At 42.1% G+C, this 19,949-nt stretch overlaps 1 protein-coding gene across 3 annotated transcripts; it reads left to right on the forward strand.

The window, feature by feature from the left end:
- Positions 1 to 315: 315 nt before the first annotated feature.
- Positions 316 to 18,975, forward strand: LOC124596189 (proline-rich protein 2-like). 3 transcript variants are annotated; one of them, XM_047135231.1, is made up of 2 exons: positions 316 to 445; positions 3,184 to 3,617. In XM_047135231.1, exons 1-2 carry the CDS (start codon positions 407 to 409, stop codon positions 3,460 to 3,462), a joined length of 318 nt encoding a protein of 105 aa, XP_046991187.1. In that variant the 5' UTR covers positions 316 to 406; the 3' UTR covers positions 3,463 to 3,617. The 3 variants fall into 3 exon arrangements, with proteins under 3 accessions (XP_046991187.1, XP_046991186.1, XP_046991188.1); XM_047135230.1 differs by lacking the exon at positions 3,184 to 3,617 and adding an exon at positions 18,504 to 18,975 and having other exon boundaries at positions 388 to 445; XM_047135232.1 differs by lacking the exons at positions 316 to 445; positions 3,184 to 3,617 and adding exons at positions 12,038 to 12,100; positions 18,504 to 18,975.
- Positions 18,976 to 19,949: the final 974 nt, after the last annotated feature.

Raw genomic sequence — 19,949 nt, forward strand, 5'->3', positions numbered from 1 at the left:
TATGCTTCTACAAGACAGCTACAGTCACTTAAATGGTTGATACCACGGTACCGGACCATACACATACTTCATGAAATCACATTTTACTATTTTCTTTTTCGACGAAGTTTCGTGAAGTCTCGCTACCAGCTACGTCATGACTTGTTGGTTCATTATTTCTTTGAGGCAGACATCTAGGAACAATTGGGTGTCGATGAAAAAATGAGCGACAATAAGATATTCATTTAGTCGCAGCTGTGCACTGTGACCTTGTGATTATACAAGATCCTCCACTGTCGCATTTCGACGGCAGTCTCTGCTCAGTCCCTTTGTTAAAGAGTCACGGAATCAAGAGTATTTCACATCACGCAGTGGCGAGCCTTATAAAAGCTCTCCAGCACGGGCTCAGCTCAGCACTTCCATCACCATGAGGGCAACAGTGGCAGCTCTTCTCCTGTGTCTTGTGGTGAGTAGTAAGGACTGAGACTTTATCGAAATTTGTGCTCTACGTACCTTTACTGGTACTTATTTCCACATCCACTTACAAACACTGAATGCTTCAAAATGTACCACATTTTTCTACCTGTAGCAAGTCATTCTCGAATCTAAGGGTTGGATAGTGTTTGAAACTTTGTCGGTTCTTTGAGCGACTTCATATTAGTTCCATGCGTACAAATAAAGACAGTTGTGAGATTCTACCAAATTCATCAACTTCGTGAGAATCGTTTATAAACTATACATGCGTAATATCAGTAAATAATCTGCATCCTCCTTCTTACTGGAGCAATATTTGCGAGGGTAACAGCCGAAACCCGTGTCTGAGCACTCACACGTTATTACTGGCGGATTTAAAAAATAGTGAAACATCAGACCAAAAAGTTTCGAGATTATATAAGTACAAAGTACAGAAAAATTATGATGGTGGTTTTAATGCTTAAGGTATCCAACGTACCCCTTCCCCCTCCCACACTTGATTACAAGGCACAGAACATCCACACAACCATGAGTAACTGTCAGCGAGATCTATCTTTGACATGTTGTTCAACTGTTGTGTCCCATTGGTTTGAAAGTCGGTTATATCGTCAAAGCGTTAACACTTCACGTAAATTTATGCACTTTGTCATTCTACAGTGGCCTCGATTTCATAACACGAAATCTCATCAGCAGTGATGATTTGTCCGAGAAAAGAACTGTCCACGTGTTTCGTTTCAGGATAGTCACGGAAGGTGACCAGGCATCGTCGCTTTCGTTCAGGAGTCAAGACGTATGGGACAAACCTTGTACACACTTTCCTTCTCGTTAAGACAATCTCAAGAATGCCTTTCCATCTGCATATCTACATCTTTTATGAAAGATTACAGGATATTTGTTATCATCTGTTGGCAGCATACGTTTGTCGCTGTTTGTCACTTCATCAGAGAGGTTGAAATTTCTCTAGCTCTGCAAGTACAACATCAGTACTCCCTCTACAAGAGCCTATTTTCAAGTGATATTATTAGGTTAATCCTTATTCTTCAGTCATGTTGTGGTAATAATCAAAGTAGTACAACTCTGGCGATACACAGCTAAATATGGGAATTCAACAAACATAGCGAATATAAAACTTGGAATAATCATGAATCAACACCCTAAAATATTGCTATCGAGTAATTGAACAATGTAGCACATGTTACGCAAGAGCATTATTTAGTATACTATAAGTTCATTACCAGGAGTAGTTTCCATGCTTATTTATTCCACTCTGATAGTAGACAGCAAGGGGAAATCAAATCTTATATACTTACGGGGAAAACCGCAACACCAAAAAATAAATAATGTCGAGTAATGTAATTTCAGGAACATATTTGCCGAGGTAACATATATTAATCATTAAAATTGCAATATCACCCGTTAACGTAAATGCGAGATAAGGTATTGGAAATATCAAATCTTGATACATCAGTAATCGATGTAACGGTCAGATTGTTGAATGCAAGCACGCAAACACGAATGCATTGTGTTGTACAAATGACGGATGTCAGTTTCTGGGATGCGGTTGCACGCCTGTTGCACTTGGTCGGTCAATACAAGGACGGTTAGTGCTGTTTGTGGAAGACGTTAGAGTTGTCAACCGATGATGTCCCAAGGCACATGTGGCCACTGTAGAGCGTAGGTGGTTACAACAGCAATATGTGGACCCGCGTAATCCTTTTGGTAAAAGCTGTTTATGGATGGGAGCACTGCAGGTCGAAACACCAAACTGATGTGCATACTTCTAGTCAGGGTGCGGGGAGCGACCACGAGACTGTTGGTGCTGCCATACAGAGTGGCACTACACACCAGACCATAAATCCAGTCGTAGGTCCCGTGTGTCTAGCACGCCACTAGGTAGGTTGCAGGCACTCGGATCGTCTCCAAAACACAGCCATCATTGGCACTGAGGCGGAACCAGCTTTCATCAGAGATCACTACAAACTTTTGCCTTGCCCCCTTGCGGGCTCTCGCTTTACAACACTGATGTCGCAAATGGCGGTGCTTTAGGGTCAGTCGAGTGGACGCTACAGAGTATCTACAGTACACCCGTCTTTCAATTAACCAATTTATAACAGTTCTTTTTATCATTGTGGTGGCAACTTCTGCTCAGATTGCTGCTGCAGATGCAGTACGATGTGCCTGAGCTAGACACCGAGCACGATGGTCTTCCGTCGAGGTAATACCACACAGCTCTTTGGAACCCAATCTTCTTGCTACTGTATATTCTCGTGACCATCGCTGCCAGAAATCATGTGCAGTGTCCACATTCCTGCCAAGTCTTTCTGCAATGTCACGTAAGCAACATCCAGCTTCTCGAAGCCCTTCTATACGACCTTGTTTACACTCAGTTACTTGTTTCTGGCGAAACGCAAATAATGGCATGGTACTAACTCAAATTGACATCAATGCATACATTTCTTTATGATTACTTGAAGTAATCATCAATAATCGTTGATCATGTTCTTTCATTCAGTTTCTGTAATAAAACATTAAGACTGGTTTCTAATTTGTGTCAGTGTAAATAGATGCATCTGATGATATAGTCCTAATAGTCACAAGTCAACATTTCTGTGATTCATTGGCTTTGTTTCAAAACTACATTAGCAGAATCTTAATCTCTGTTCAAAAGGAATACCACTTAATTCCCATCTACATATATGATGTACTTAACAATACGACATTCTACTACAGGTATCAACATGCCGCAGCCAAGAGACTCCACCTGGCCCTCCTGGACCAACTGATGGGCCACAACCAACTGGTCCACCAGGGCCACCAACCGGAGGTCCTGATCCAACTGGTCAACCAACCGGAGGTCCTGAACCAACTGGACCACCAGGTCCACCAACTGGAGGTCCTGACCCAACTGGAGAGCCCCAACCAACTGGAGGGCCACAACCAACTGGTGAACCTCAGCCTACTGGAGGTCCTCAACCAACTGGACCACCAGGGCCACCTGGCCTTTTTTAGCCTGGTGTTTTCTAGTGATGTAAGATTAGCGCACCTGCAAACGTTAAAGGATTTCAGCTTTTACTCTTATAGTTGGCTTTAACTGCGTTAATTGATGGAAGTGTTCTTATGCGTCATAAAAATCAATTCTGATTAAACCAGCAATGAAAAAGCTCCATTAACGTTTTATTTACTGTGTACTGTAAAAGCTACCAGTTCTCCAGAAATATGGTAACAATATGTAAAAATTATTACAGGAGTTACTATCGGTTCATACCTCATGAAATTCTTTACCACATGATTTGCAGTTCCAGAAGATGCTGCACGTTGCCGAAGGAGTCCGTGTTACCGACTACCTGCACTTCATGAATTGATATGAGCAAATTTATATTCAGGAAACACTCTTGCCATCTATAAAAAGCTCTATTCAAAGTATACTGATACATAAACTTTGAACGATATTCAGGCTTTGATGGTCTGTAATACAACTTGTGACCTGAGATGATTTCTTTGAAATCTATTTTCTTCTCCTTCAGTTACATATTTTTTCCTCTTTTTATTTATGAGAATTAGTACATGTATATAATTAGTTCGATAGTGTGAGTCTTAAATTTCATGGGTCTTCTTTTATTTAATTAATATGTTGCCTTCTAATAAAAATATTTATCTTGGATCTTCGTAGATCCTAGCATATCTCCCAGAACGAATATTAAGCGCAACTCAGTGTAACATCAGCAGTAACAATGACAGAATGGATGGGAACGAACCTCTTTTTGACTGCTCTTACGTGGTGCAACCATTTACAAGGAATATGTCGCTAATGAGAAATTAAGCTCTATTTATCAAGATATAAATAATAATCAATATGATTAGATGACACTCCTCAGTATTGTTTTAGGGTACCATCACCAATAAAATAGAAGTCACTAAACTTAATCATACCAATACGACCAAACCGTTCAGTTTGTACCAGAATGGCTATGTGAATGCTGCAACATTAAGTGTAAAAGATTAAATAGGAAAGAAAATGAACAGTCAGTCATTAAGGAAATAACGAGCAGATGCATTTTCTTTAGAGTGGAAATATTCTTGATGGCTCTCTAGGCATTATGCACCTCTGAGTAATACACAGCCATCCATTTCAAATTGGGTAAACTGTAATACTTTTGAAAGTCTAAAGAAGAACTATGTGATTCCTGATTAAACTTCAGTAAGAAATTCTTCAACCATGACGTTTCACATTATTCAAGGTTGGTTTTCCAAAGATTTGCGAACTAGCCTTTCGTGATGTATATGAGAATATACTACTGCCCATTTATATGTAGGGGCAAGATATTAGCACTACATAAACTTAACGCGTGTCCACATATTTAAAGGGTCAATTTTTTCTCTCATAGCATACTTTAATGTGACATGGAAGGGACCATGCTTAAGCACAACCAATACATTATTATACTGCACTCTTTCAGGAGACCCAAACCCTGCTATACTAGCAAGGTCAAATTAATGGTCATTTTATATTGTGCTGCATGGCCTGTAATGATAATGTTGTATAGGGAGATGATGAGTTTGTTTGAGGCATGTTCTCAAAAGAAATTCAAGGCAATGGTAATTATTCTTCAGATAATCCTTTTTTAATGTCCTTTTTTATAAGTAGAAAAATTAAAACAGTGATAAAATGCGTCAATTCACAGGCAGTACAAATACCAGAAATTGTATGTCATTATCGCTAGTAGTTAACTTGAGAGTGTACCTTATATAGCGAAAGAGAATATCTGTGGGAAATGATGTTTGAATTTTTAACAACAGTTCATGAATGCTTTGCTTGTCTTGCTCGTGAAAGTATTTCTTTTTCCTCGCATCACTCCTCTTTCTTTCATTGTTTATGAATGACATATTACTGAAAACGTGATTTCGAGAGAACATGACACCTAATAATATTCGCTTTGGTGCATATGACAGTAGAATAGTATACTCCAAAGCGTATAATGCGCTCTGCCTACAAACCTTGAACCATTATATGGATTATGTTTAAATGGACCAGACACTTGGTTCGAATACAATAGCTACCAACGACCAAAGAATGTATATGCGCTTAATTACTCCTACTAAATGTTGTCATGGAGCGTTGTCCGCATTATAACAAAAAACCGTTGTTGGGTTACTGATTACGTCCATGAACGCTTGATCTTCATTCAGAAGCTATTTTCAGGCATATAATAACTGCAGTGTACTAACAATACAATACAAAGACAACAACAAAGACATTGTATTATTCTTGAGGCTCGCCATTTCGAACTGAGACCTTTGACTCCTGTCCCACTTTCGCCAACTGTAGGAAAATGTAAGAGAGATGATTTGTTATATATTTCCAGCAAATATTTTACGAGAAGCTAGTGTATATATACTTGTTATAAAATAAATTGAAAATACCGTACTTGGAGTTAAGCTAAACGAAAACTAAGTGTATTATTTTGTGAAGAAAGTCTCTACTATTTCAGTTCACAAGAAGCACAAAAATTACATTTTCATTATTGCCTAGGTCCAGGGAACGTTAATGACGGTGACTTCCAGGATATTAGGGAAATTGTGGTATAGTAAGGGAAAGGCATCAATAAATAATAATATAATTTGGAAAATGTCATTCGTTTATAGCACACAAATAGGGAGTAGCTGGTACTACACAAACCAGCACATCAACGCATACCATTTTATACACAGCCATAATTGTACAACTTTGTAATTCACGCTTAAATGCGCGGTAAACGATTCTTAGAACAACCTTCAGAATATTTCTCTACCGTTCTACTGTTTAACACCAAGTGGGATAAAAGAATACAGACATCTTTCTGTACGAGCTCAGATTTCTGTTATTCAATCATGATGATCATTGCTCCCTAAGTATGTTGGCGATAATAAAAAAGGTTTCACACTCAGAGGAGAAAAGAGCTCACTGCAACGAAAAACCCTTTTGCCTTAATGACCACCAAACTCTTTTATCATATCCGTGACAGTCTATCTCCTGTCTTCCGATAGTAGAAAGCTGTCCTTCTTTGAGCTTATGTGTCTGGTTAGTATCCCATACAGAACAAAAATAGCCCAGCAGAGGACGAGCAAACACAGTGAAGGCCGCCTCTTTAGTAGAACTGTTACAGGTTTTCTGTCAATAAAACGTAGTCTTTGGTTTGCCTAAATAAATGGCTCTGCTAATGCATAACGACAACGGATGCACTGTTATCCTCATCCACATGGCACGCCTTATATACCCTCAATTGCTAGTGCTGCCACCCGCCAACTGTGTGTGGCTACTGAGTTGATGTCGAGCATTGATGGCGATAGCACAGATAATAGTGTATGGAAGAGCGAGTATATGAAGTGGCAAATGCAAAATACCGCATCACTACTAAGTATACACTATCTAATCAAAAGTATCTGGACATTTATCGGTGGGCATTAATATGCGGGGTCTTGCGTTCTTGACGTCTTGAACTCTACTTTCGTTGAGGTATCTGAATTTCTGGCGAAGAATGGAAGCCCATTCTTCCTCAAGAGCCGCAACCAGTGAAGGTAGTGGAGCTAATGGCTGGAGCGGTCTCGACGTTCTGACTCATCTCAAAGTTGTTCCATTGGGTTCAGGTCGGAAGTCTTTGCACACAAGTCCATTTCAGGAATAATGCTGTCTTTTAAGCGGGACCATCGTCTCCAAACTGAATCTGTACTGCACACAGTAAACCATGCTTTAAAGTGTGTTCATATGATGCCGCATTCAACCTTTTCCTAAGCGTAATATCGGTACCAGAAGTACAACCACAAAAAAATGCGAACACACTGTAACACCATCTCTTCTGCGCTTTACCTTTGACACATGATGGCAGGTAACCTCATCCAGCCTTCCGCCAAATACAAATCTTTCATCATATTGTAAGAAGGCTGTTTAGGTTTTTATGTTGGTAATTCCACCACTGACTGTGCTGTGTGCAGTCTGTGGCTGGTTGGACTCATTGTTAGAATATTCGCTTGTATACTGCTGGGCTGCTGGATGTGAACAGCACGTAGCGTTGTGCAGTTGGAAGTGAGCCGCCAGCAGTGGTGGATGTAGGGAGAGAGATGCCAGAGTTTTGAGAGCGGACTATCTGGACGTCCGTCCGTAAGAAAAAGGAAATTTGTAAGACTGGATGTCATGAACTGATATATACACTCCTGGAAATGGAAAAAAGAACACATTGACACCGGTGTGTCAGACCCACCATACTTGCTCCGGACACTGCGAGAGGGCTGTTCAACCAATGATCACACGCACGGCACAGCGGACACACCAGGAACCGCGGTGTTGGCCGTCGAATGGCGCTAGCTGCGCAGCATTTGTGCACCGCCGCCGTCAGTGTCAGCCAGTTTGCCGTGGCATACGGAGCTCCATCGCAGTCTTTAACACTGGTAGCATGCCGCGACAGCGTGGACGTGAACCGTATGTGCAGTTGACGGACTTTGAGCGAGGGCGTATAGTGGGCATGCGGGAGGCCGGGTGGACGTACCGCCGAATTGCTCAACACGTGGGGCGTGAGGTCTCCACAGTACATCGATGTTGTCGCCAGTGGTCGGCGGAAGGTGCACGTGCCCGTCGACCAGGGACCGGACCGCAGCGACGCACGGATGCACGCCAAGACCGTAGGATCCTACGCAGTGCCGTAGGGGACCGCACCGCCACTTCCCAGCAAATTAGGGACACTGTTGCTCCTGGGGTATCGGCGAGGACCATTCGCAACCGTCTCCATGAAGCTGGGCTACGGTCCCGCACACCGTTAGGCCGTCTTCCGCTCACGCCCCAACATCGTGCAGCCCGCCTCCAGTGGTGTCGCGACAGGCGTGAATGGAGGGACGAATGGAGACGTGTCGTCTTCAGCGATGAGAGTCGCTTCTGCCTTGGTGCCAATGATGGTCGTATGCGTGTTTGGCGCCGTGCAGGTGAGCGCCACAATCAGGACTGCATACGACCGAGGCACACAGGGCCAACACCCGGCATCATGGTGTGGGGAGCGATCTGATCTCCTACACTGGCCGTACACCACTGGTGATCGTCGAGGGGACACTGAATAGTGCACGGTACATCCAAACCGTCATCGAACCCATCGTTCTACCATTCCTAGACCGGCAAGGGAACTTGCTGTTCCAACAGGACAATGCACGTCCGCATGTATCCCGTGCCACCCAACGTGCTATGGAAGGTGTAAGTCAACTACCCTGGCCAGCAAGATCTCCGGATCTGTCCCCCATTGAGCACGTTTGGGACTGGATGAAGCGTCGTCTCACGCGGTCTGCACGTCCAGCACGAACGCTGGTCCAACTGAGGCGCCAGGTGGAAATGGCATGGCAAGCCGTTCCACAGGACTACATCCAGCATCTCTACGATCGTCTCCATGGGAGAATAGCAGCCTGCATTGCTGCGAAAGGTGGATATACACTGTACTAGTGCCGACATTGTGCATGCTCTGTTGCCTGTGTCTATGTGCCTGTGGTTCTGTCAGTGTGATCATGTGATGTATCTGACCCCATGAATGTGTCAATAAAGTTTCCCCTTCCTGGGACAATGAATTCACGGTGTTCTTATTTCAATTTCCAGGAGTCTATATATATATATATATATATATATATATATATATATATATATATATATATATTGTGCCTTCTGAACACTATTAAGGTAAATACATTGTTTGTTCTCTATCAAAATCTTTCATTTGCTAATTATGCTTATCAGTAGTTAGTGCCTTCAGTAGTTAGAATCTTTTATTTAGCTGGCAGTATTGGCGCTCGTTCTATTGCAGTAGTTCGAGTTACGAAGATTTTTGCGATAAGTGATTCATGAAAGATAAAGTTTATTGTTAGTTAGGGCCATTCCTTCGTAGGGATTATTGAAAGTCAGATTGCGTTGCGCTAAAATATTGTGTGTCAGTTTAGTGATGACTCATTCTGCTGTTATTGCTTTTCTGTTGACAAAACTGTACTCCCTGCCTTCTTTCATAGTTACAAGTCGGCCTCTCGTGATATCTGTTGGTCATTCCTGCGTTACGTAAGGCTCTCCGACTGCTTTTGATCAGATACTATACCTCGCCTGTGCTTAGGTAGAATATATAACCGTGTGAAATCAGGAAACAGTTATCCGTAGCGGACATATCCAGAAATGTTCTCTCTCCATAAAGTCTTGTGGGAAAGATGTTTATTCTGTCCACTCAAACATAGTAAGAGAGAAAATGAAAACTGAGTTTTAATTCTGTAGACGGCAGGGTCACTACTAACATAGCTGTGAGGAAGGGAACTGGACGAGTACTATTGACAATCAGTTTCACAGCATTTGCCTTGAGAGTGTCAGGGATCCACAGAAAGCGATATCTTGACGGGCAGAGGGTCATTTGAACTTCGGTCCTCTTTAATTCTAGTCTAGTATCTTTATTATTATCTTATCCCTCTCATAGACTACCTTGCACAACCGCGTCGACACGTTATTTTCTCAAGAATGAGAATCCATCTACACAACATAGCTCACGATTCCTAAAACTTAAAATGGTTCAAAAATGGTTCAAATGGCTCTGAACACTATGGGACTTAACATCTGAGGTCATCAGTCTCCTAGAACTTAAAACTAATTAAACCTAACGAACCTAAGGACATCACACACATCCATGCCCAAGGCAGGATTCGAATCTGCGACCATAACGGTTGCGCGGTTCCACACTGAAGCGCCTAGAACCGCTCGGCCACAACGGCCGGCCCTAAAACGTAAGGTATGCGTCATGTAATCACGATCTCCTTTTATATAAGCCATCTAGATTTCTATTTATTATTAATTATGACTAATTAAGATCAACTAGCAATTTAGCTTCGGGTCTAAGTTGTGAAAGGGAAGAATGAGCTGGAACTACAACGGAGCGTGCATTAGTGTCAAGACTAGGATCACAGCCCGCCATATATGGCACTACCTGTAGTTCTGGTGCTTCTATTCTATCAGATTTGGGGTGCAGCCATAGACCACGAGTGCCCCTGCAACTTGTATGTGGAAAATCAGACGGGAAAGGTCAAGATTCACAGGATGTGTGATGAGGATGAATGTGGACAGCATGACCAAAAGAGTATGGAAAAAAATGGGTTGACAAGAGCACAGCCAAGTAGCAATTGGGCTGAAACTTCCTGGCAGATTAAAACTGTGTGCCCGGCCGAGACTCGAACTCGGTACCTTTGCATTTCGCAGGCAAGTGCTCTACCGTCTGAGCTACCGAAGCATGACTCAGGCCCGCCCCTCACAGCTGTACTTCTGCCAGTATCTCGTCTCCTACCTTCCAAACTTTACAGAAGCTCTCCTCGCAGGAGAGAACACTTGCCCGCGAAAGGCGAAGGTCCCGAGTTCGAGTCTCGGTCGGGCACACAGTTTTAATTTGCCAGGAAGTTTCATATCAGCGCACACTCCGCGTCAGAGTGAAAATGTAATTCAGCAATTGGGTTGTTAAACTCCGGAAGGATTGGTCAAAGCTGAGGATGAAGTTGAAAAACAGAGAAGGCAAATGCACATATATTTTGCAATGCACCAGAGGTCAATGACAGAGAAGGACAGGAAAACGACAGAGAGTCACCAATGTAGTGCACAAAATGATACGGAAGATCTAGAAAGACGGGCGAAAGAGAAGGATGAAGAAGTTCTGGGGCAGAAGCAGAAAACGCAATTCACGATGGCCGAACCGAGAGAAAAGAAGAACTTTTCTCATGCTCTAATGCGCGAAGAGAGCTTCGCTATGCCATTTGCTGTGCACTACAAAACAAATTTCCAGCAATTATATTTCTGGAATACAAATTAGAAGGAACGAATTATTCGCAGTAAACGTCACGACGACGAATGTGTTACAGCCTGACCACCAGCTTCAAATGGATTAACTTGGGGTAGAAATTGTGGAGTGTCCTTACCACAGGAAACACATCAGCATTCGTCATGACGGCAACCATGGAGGACATATGTCTGTATGGCTAGCCAGGGTTTTTAACCACACTCTTCTCGAAGGAGGGTCCGGTTCTGAACCATTCCAGAACCTTACTTTCTTTAAGAGTTTCAAGATGCCTACCCTACAAATTGCACTGATGATTTACTTCAAATATTTGCTTCAAGGCAGCTACAGCTATATTAGTCGTTTAAATGGTTTATACCACGGTACCGGACCGTACACATACTTCATGAAATCACATTTGTAAGATAACGTTATATGTCACCTTCGCTATCACATGACTATTTTCTTTTTGGACGAAGTTTCCTGAAGTTTCCGCAGATAGCTATGTCGTGACTTGTTGGTTCATTATTTATTTGAGGCAGACATCTAGTAACAAGCGGGTGTCGATGAAAATGTGAGCGACAATAAGATATCCAGTTCGTCGCAGCTGTGCTCTGTCACCTTGTGATACAAGTCGCAGCAGTGCTCTGAGACCTTATGATTATACCAGATTCTCCATTGTCGCATTTGGACGGCAGTCTCTGCTCAGTCCCTTTGTTGAAGAGTCACGGAATCACGACTACACCACATCACGCAGTGGCGAGCCTTATAAAAGCTCTGCAGCCCGCGCTCACCTCAGCACTTCCATCACCATGAGGGCAACAGTGGTAGCTCTTTCCCTGTGTCTTGTGGTGAGCAGTATGGACTGAGACTTTATCTAAATTTGTGCTCTACGTATCTTTACTGTTATTTACTTCTGCATCCACTTACAAACACTGAATGCTTCAAAATGTACCACAGTTTTCTGTCTGTCACATGCAATTCTCGAATCTAAGGGTTGTAAAGTGTTCGAAACTTCGTCGGTTCTGCAAGCGACTTCATATTGGTTCCATGCGTACAAATAAAGACAGTTGTGAGATTCTACCAAATTCATCAACTTAGTGTGAATCGTTTATAAACTATACATGCATAATATCGGTAAATAATATGCATCCTCCTCCTTACTGGATCGATATTTGCGAGGGTAACAGCTGAAATCTGTGTCTGAGCATCCACACGTTAACACTGGCGGATTTCTTAAATCGTAAAACAACAGTCCAAAAGTTTCTTGAATGTGTTAGTACAAAGTACAGAAAATGAAAATGGTTGTTTTAATGCTTAAGGTGTCCTAGGTACCCCTCCCCGACTTATTTACAAGGCACAGAACATTCACACACCCATAAGTAACTATCAGTGAAATCTATCTCTGAGTTGTTGTTCAACTGGTGTGTCCCATTGGTTTGAAAGTCGGTTATGTCGTCAAAGCGTTAACACTTCACGTGAATTTCTGTACTTTGTCATTCTGCAGTGGCTTCGATTTCAGAACACCAAATCTCATCACCCGTGATGATTTGTTCGAGGAAAGAAATGTCCACAAGTTTCATTTCTAGCTAGTCACAACATGTGCCCAGACATCGTTGCTTTCGTTCAGGAGTCAAGACGAATGGGACAAACCTTGTACACACTTTCCTTCTCTTCAGGACATTCTGAAGAATGCCTTAAATCTTAGAGATGTTGCTCCATTGCAATTTCTGACATATCAGTGATTACACCGTATGGTCGCACGTCGACTATGTACTTGACACAGCCTACTTACCTGCTTAAACTGACTCGTCCAATGTATGTCTGCGTTTTTTAGTTGTTCGGGTTGCAACTGTAGTTACTGGACTTATTCACTTATGCGCCGAAAATAAAATCAGTCTCGGAATTTTCTGGATGGACAGTGAATGTTGTAAAATGCAATGAGATTTTCTTCCTCGTATCGAGCGGGTACTCCATTTCTAATGCTTCTAATGATCTTGTATGTGCATATCTACATTTTTTATGAATGATTACAGGATATTTGCTATCATTTGTTTCAGCATACGTTTGTCGCCGTTTGTCATGTCATCAGAGAGGTTGAAATTTCTCTAGTTCTGCGCATAAAGGCTGACCTAACACAACATTAGTAATCCCTTTACAAGAGCATATTTTCAAGTGATTTTATTGGATCAGTCCCTGTTCTTCACTGAAGTTGTTGTAAAAATCAAAGTACTACAACTCTGATGATGTTGTTGTTGTTGTGGTCTTCAGTCCTGAGACTGGTTTGATGCAGCTCTCCATGCTACTCTATCCTGTGCAAGCTTTTTCATCTCCCAGTACCTACTGCAACCTACATCCTTCTGAATCTGCTTAGTGTATTCATCTCTTGGTCTCCCTCTACGATTTTTACCCTCCACGCTGCCCTCCAATACTAAATTGGTGATCCCTTGATGCCTCAGAACATGTCCTACCAACCGATCCCTTCTTCTGGTCAAGTTGTGCCACAAACTTCTCTTCTCCCCAATCCTATTCAATACTTCCTCATTAGTTATGTGATCTACCCATCTAATCTTTAGCATTCTTCTGTAGCACCACATTTCGAAAGCTTCTATTCTCTTCTTGTCCAAACTATTTATCGTCCATGTTTCACTTCCATACATGGCTACACTCCATACGAATACTTTCAGAAATGACTTCCTGACACTTAAATCAATACTGGATGTTAACAAATTTCTCTTCTTCAGAAACGCTTTCCTTGCCATTGCCAGTCTACATTTTATATCCTCTCTACTTCGACCATCATCAGTTATTTTGCTCCCCAAATAGCAAAACTCCTTTACTACTTTAAGAGTCTCATTTCCTAATCTAATTCCCTCAGCATCACCCGACTTAATTAGACTACATTCCATTATCCTTGTTTTGCTTTTGTTGATGTTCATCTTATATCCTCCTTTCAAGACACTGTCCATTCCATTCAACTGCTCTTCCAAGTCCATTGCTGTCTCTGACAGAATTACAATGTCATCAGCGAACCTCAAAGTTTTTATTTCTTCTCCATGAATTTTAATACCTACTCCGAATTTTTCTTTTGTTTCCTTTACTGCTTGCTCAATATACAGATTGAACAACATCGGGGAGAGGCTACAACCCTGTCTTACTCCCTTCCCAACCACTGCTTCCCTTTCATGTCCCTCGACTCTTATAACTGCCATCTGGTTTCTGTACAAATTGTAAATAGCCTTTCGCTCCCTGTATTTTACCCCTGCCACCTTTAGAATTTGAAAGAGAGTATTCCAGTCAACATTGTCAAAAGCTTTCTCTAAATCTACAAATGCTAGAAACGTAGGTTTGCCTTTCCTTAATCTTTCTTCTAAGATAAGTCGTAAGGTCAGTATTGCCTCACGTGTTCCAGTGTTTCTACGGAATCCAAACTGATCTTCCCCGAGGTTGGCTTCTACTAGTTTTTCCATTCGTCTGTAAAGAATTCGTGTTAGTATTTTGCAGCTGTGACTTATTAAGCTGATAGTTCGGTAATTTTCACATCTGTCAACACCTGCTTTCTTTGGGATTGGAATTATTATATTCTTCTTGAAGTCTGAGGGTATTTCGCCTGTTTCATACATCTTGCTCACCAGATGGTAGAGTTTTGTCAGGACTGGCTCTCCCACGGCCGTCAGTAGTTCCAATGGAATATTGTCTACTCCGGCGGCCTTGTTTCGACTCACGTCTTTCAGTGCTCTGTCAAACTCTTCACGCAGTATCATATCTCCCATTTCATCTTCATCTACATCCTCTTCCATTTCCATAATATTGTCCTCAAGTACATCGCCCTTGTATAGACCCTCTATATACTCCTTCCACCTTTCTGCTTTCCCTTCTTTGCTTAGAACTGGGTTTCCATCTGAGCTCTTGATATTCATACAAGTGGTTCTCTTATCTCCAAAGGTCTCTTTAATTTTCCTGTAGGCGGTATCTATCTTACCCCTAGTGAGATAGGCCTCTACATCCTTACATTTGTCCTCTAGCCATCCCTGCTTAGCCATTTTGCACTTCCTGTCGATCTCATTTTTGAGACGTTTGTATTCCATTTTGCCTGTTTCACTTACTGCATTTTTATATTTTCTCCTTTCATCAATTAAATTCAATATTTCTTCTGTTACCCAAGGATTTCTACTAGCCCTCGTCTTTTTACCTACTTGATCCTCTGCTGCTGTCACTACTTCATCCCTCAAAGCTACCCATTCTTCTTCTACTGTATTTAATTCCCCCATTCCTGTCAATTGCTCCCTTATGCTCTCCCTGAATCTCTGTACAACCTCTGGTTCTTTTAGTTTATCCAGGTCCCATCTCCTTAAATTCCCACCTTTTTGCAGTTTCTTCAGTTTTAATCTACAGGTCATAACCAATAGATTGTGGTCAGAGTCCACATCTGCCCCTGGAAATGTCTTACAATTTAAAACCTGGTTCCTAAATCTCTGTCTTACCATTATATAATCTATCTGATACCTTTTAGTATCTCCAGGGTTCTTCCATGTATACAACCTTCTTTCATGATTCTTAAACCAAGTGTTAGTTATGATTATGTTGTGCTCTGTGCAAAATTCGACCAGGCGGCTTCCTCTTTCATTTCTGTCCCCCAATCCATATTCACCTACTATGTTTCCTTCTCTCCCTTTTCCTACACTCGAATTCCAGTCACCCATGACTATTAAATTTTCGTCTCCCTTCACAATCTGAATAATTTCTTTTATTTCATCATACATTTCTTCAATTTCTTCGTCATCTGCAGAGCTAGTTGGCATATAAACTTGTACTACTGTCGTAGGTGTGGGCTTCGTATCTATCTTGGCCACAATAATGCGTTCACTATGCTGTTTGTAGTAGCTTACCCGCATTCCTATTTTCCTATTCATTATTAAACCTACTCCTGCATTACCCCTATTTGATTTTGTGTTTATAACCCTGTAGTCACCTGACCAGAAGTCTTGTTCCTCCTGCCACCGAACTTCACTAATTCCCACTATATCTAACTTCAACCTATCCATTTCCCTTTTTAAATTTTCTAACCTACCTGCCCGATTAAGGGATCTGACATTCCACGCTCCGATCCGTAGAACGCCAGTTTTCTTTCTGCTGATAACGACATCCTCTTGAGTAGTCCCCGCCCGGAGATCCGAATGGGGGACTATTTTACCTCCGGAATATTTTACCCAAGAGGACGCCATCATCATGTAATCATACAGTAAAGCTGCATGCCCTCGGGAAAAATTACGGCTGTAGTTTCCCCTTGCTTTCAGCCGTTCGCAGTACCAGCACAGCAAGGCCGTTTTGGTTATTGTTACAAGGCCAGATCAGTCAATCATCCAGACTGTTGCCCTTGCAACTACTGAAAAGGCTGCTGCCCCTCTTCAGGAACCACACGTTTGTCTGGCCTCTCAACAGATACCCCTCCGTTGTGGTTGCACCTACGGTACGGCTATCTGTATCGCTGAGGCACGCAAGCCTCCCCACCAACGGCAAGGTCCATGGTTCATGGAGAGGAACTCTGATGATACACAGCTAAATATGAGAATTCAACAAACATGGCGACTAATCACGACGATAAGAATTGGATTCATCACGAATCAAAACCCAAAAATATTGCTGTAGAGTAATACAATGATTTAGCACATGTGACGCAAGCGTATTATTTAGTATACTAGAAGCTCATTACCAGGGATAGTTCGCTTGCTTATTTATTCCACTCTGATGGTAGACAGAAAGGGAAATCAAATCTTATATACTGACGGGGAAAACCACAACACCAAAAAATAATTAATATAGAGTAATGAAATTTCGGGAATAGGTTTGCCGAGGTAACATATTTAAATCATTAACATTGCAATATCACAGGTTAACGTAAATGCGAGATAAGGTATTGCAAATATCAAATGTTGGTACGTCAATAACCGATGTAACGGTCAGATTGTTAAATGCACGCACGCAAACGCGAATCCATTGTGTTGTAGAAATGCCGGATGTCAGTTTCTGGGATGGGGTTCCACGCCTGGACGGTTAATGCTGTTTGTGGACGACGCTAGAGCTGTCATCCGATAATGTTCCATTCGTTCTCGACTAGAGACAGATCTGGCGATTGAGAAGCCCAAGGCACATGTGGACACTGTACAGCGTGGTGGGATACAACAGCAGTATGTGGGGGAGCGTTATCATTTTGGTAAAAGCTGTTTATGAATGGCAGCACTGCAGGTCGAATCACCAAACTGATGTGAATACTTCCAGTCAGGGTGTGTGGGATGACAACGAGACTGCTGGTGATCCTACACAGAGTGGCAGCCAGTAGGTGTGGCCGAACGGTTCTAGGCGCTTCAGTCTGGAAGCGCGCGACCTCTACGGTCGCAGGTTCGAATCCTGCCTCGGGCATGGGTGTGTGTGATGTCCTTAGGTTAGTTATGTTTAAGTAGTTCTAAGTTCTAGGGGATTGATGACCTCAGATGTTAAGTCCAATAGTGCTCAGAGCCATTTGAACCATTTTTGAACAGAGTGGCACTCCACACCAGACCATAAATCCAGTCGTAGGTCCAGTGTAACTAGCACGCCAATAGATAGGTTGCAGGCCTCCAACTAACCGACAAACAGCCATCACTGGCACCGAGGAGGAACCAGCTTTCATCAGAGATCACAACAGACTTGTGCCCTGCATCCTTATACGTTCTCGCTTGACAACAATGACGTCGGAAGTGGCAGTGGTTTGGGGTCAGTCGAGTGGACGCTACAGGGTGTCTGCCGCAGACCCATCTTTGAATTAACCGATTTATAACAGCTTGCTCTATCAATTTGGTGCCAACTGCTGTTCATATTGCTGCTGCGGGTGCAGTACGATGTACCTGAGCCCGACACCAAGCACGATGGTTTTCCCCCTCGGTAGTACCACATGTCTCCCCAGATCCGCATGGTACAACCTCAAATTGGCATCAATGTATACGTTTGTTTAAGATTCCCTGAAGTAATCATCAATAACGATTGAACTCGTTCATTCATTCAGTTTCTGTAATAAAACAGTAAAGTTGATTTCTAATATATGTCAGAGTAAGAAAATGCATCTGATGATACAGTCCTAATAGTCACAAGTCATCATTTCTGCGATTCATTGTTTCAAAACTACATTAGCAGAATGTTAATCTCCGTTCAGAAGGAATACCACTTAATTTCCATCTACATATATGATGTAGTTTACAATATGACATTCTACAACAGATATCAGCATGCCGCAGCCAAGAGACTCCACCTGGCCCTCCTGGACCAACTGAAGGGCCACAACCAACTGGTCCACCAGGCCCACCAACCGGAGGTCCTGATCCAACAGGTCAACCTACTGGAGGTCCTGAACCAACTGGCCCACCAGGCCCACCAACTGGAGGTCCTGAACCAACTGGAGAGCCCCAACCAACTGGAGGGCCACAACCAACTGGTGGGCCTGAACCAACTGGAGGGCCCCAACCAACTGGTGAACCTCAGCCTACTGGAGGTCCTCAACCTACTGGACCACCAGGGCCGCCAGGCGGTTTTTAGCCTGGTGTTTTCTAGTGATGCAAGATTATCGCACCTGGAAACGTTAAAAGATTTCAGCTTTTACTTTTGTAGTTGACTTTAACTGCATTAATTGATGGAAGTGTTCTTATGTGTCCTAAAAATCAATTCTGATTAAACCAGCAATGAAAAAGCTTTACTAACGATTTATTTACTGTGTACTGTAAAAGCAACCAGTTCTCCAAAAATATGGTACCAATATGTAAAATTCATTACAGGAGTTACTATCGGTTCATATCTCATCAAATTCTTTACCACATGATTTGCAGTTCCAGAAGATGCCGTACGTTGCCGAAGGAGTCCGTGTTACCGACTACGTGCACCTCATGAATTGATATGAGCAAAAATCATACTTTCAGGAAACACTCTTGTCGTATAAAAAAAGCCCTGTTCAAAGTTTACTAATACATAACCTTTGAACGATATTCAGGCTTTGATATTCTGTAATACAACTTGTGATCTAAGATGATTTCTTTGACACCTATTTTCTCCTCCTTCAGTTAGATGTTTTTTACCTCTTTTTATGTATGAGAATTAGTACACATATATAATTCGTTTGATATTGTAAGTCTTAAATTTCACGGGTCTTCTATTATTTAATAAATATGTTGCCTTCAAATGAAAATATTTGTCTGGGATCTGGACTATATGTTTCGTAGATCCTAGCATATCTTCCAGAACGAATATTAACCGCAGCTCAGTGTAAAACCAGCAGTGGCAATGACAGAATGGATGGGTACGTACCTCTTTTTGACTACTCATACGCGGTGCAACCATTTACGAGGAACGTGTCGCTAATGAAAAATTAAGCTTCATTTCTCAAGAGATAAATAGTAATCAATATGAGTAGATGACTGTCCTTCGTATTTTTTTAGGATACCATCACCAATTAAAATAGAACTCAATAAACTTAATAATACCGATGTGACCATTCCATTCAGTTTGAAGCAGAATGGCTATGTGATTGCTACAACATTAAATGTAAAAGATTAAATAGGAAAGTAAATGAACTGCGAGTCATTAAGGAAATAACGAGCAGGTGCATCTTCTTTACAGTGGAAATATTCTTTAAGGCTCTCTAAGCATTATGCAGCTCTGGGTAATACATACCCA

The sequence above is a fragment of the Schistocerca americana genome, chromosome 2 (genome assembly GCF_021461395.2).
Source record: "Schistocerca americana isolate TAMUIC-IGC-003095 chromosome 2, iqSchAmer2.1, whole genome shotgun sequence".
Taxonomy (NCBI): Eukaryota; Metazoa; Arthropoda; class Insecta; order Orthoptera; family Acrididae; genus Schistocerca; species Schistocerca americana.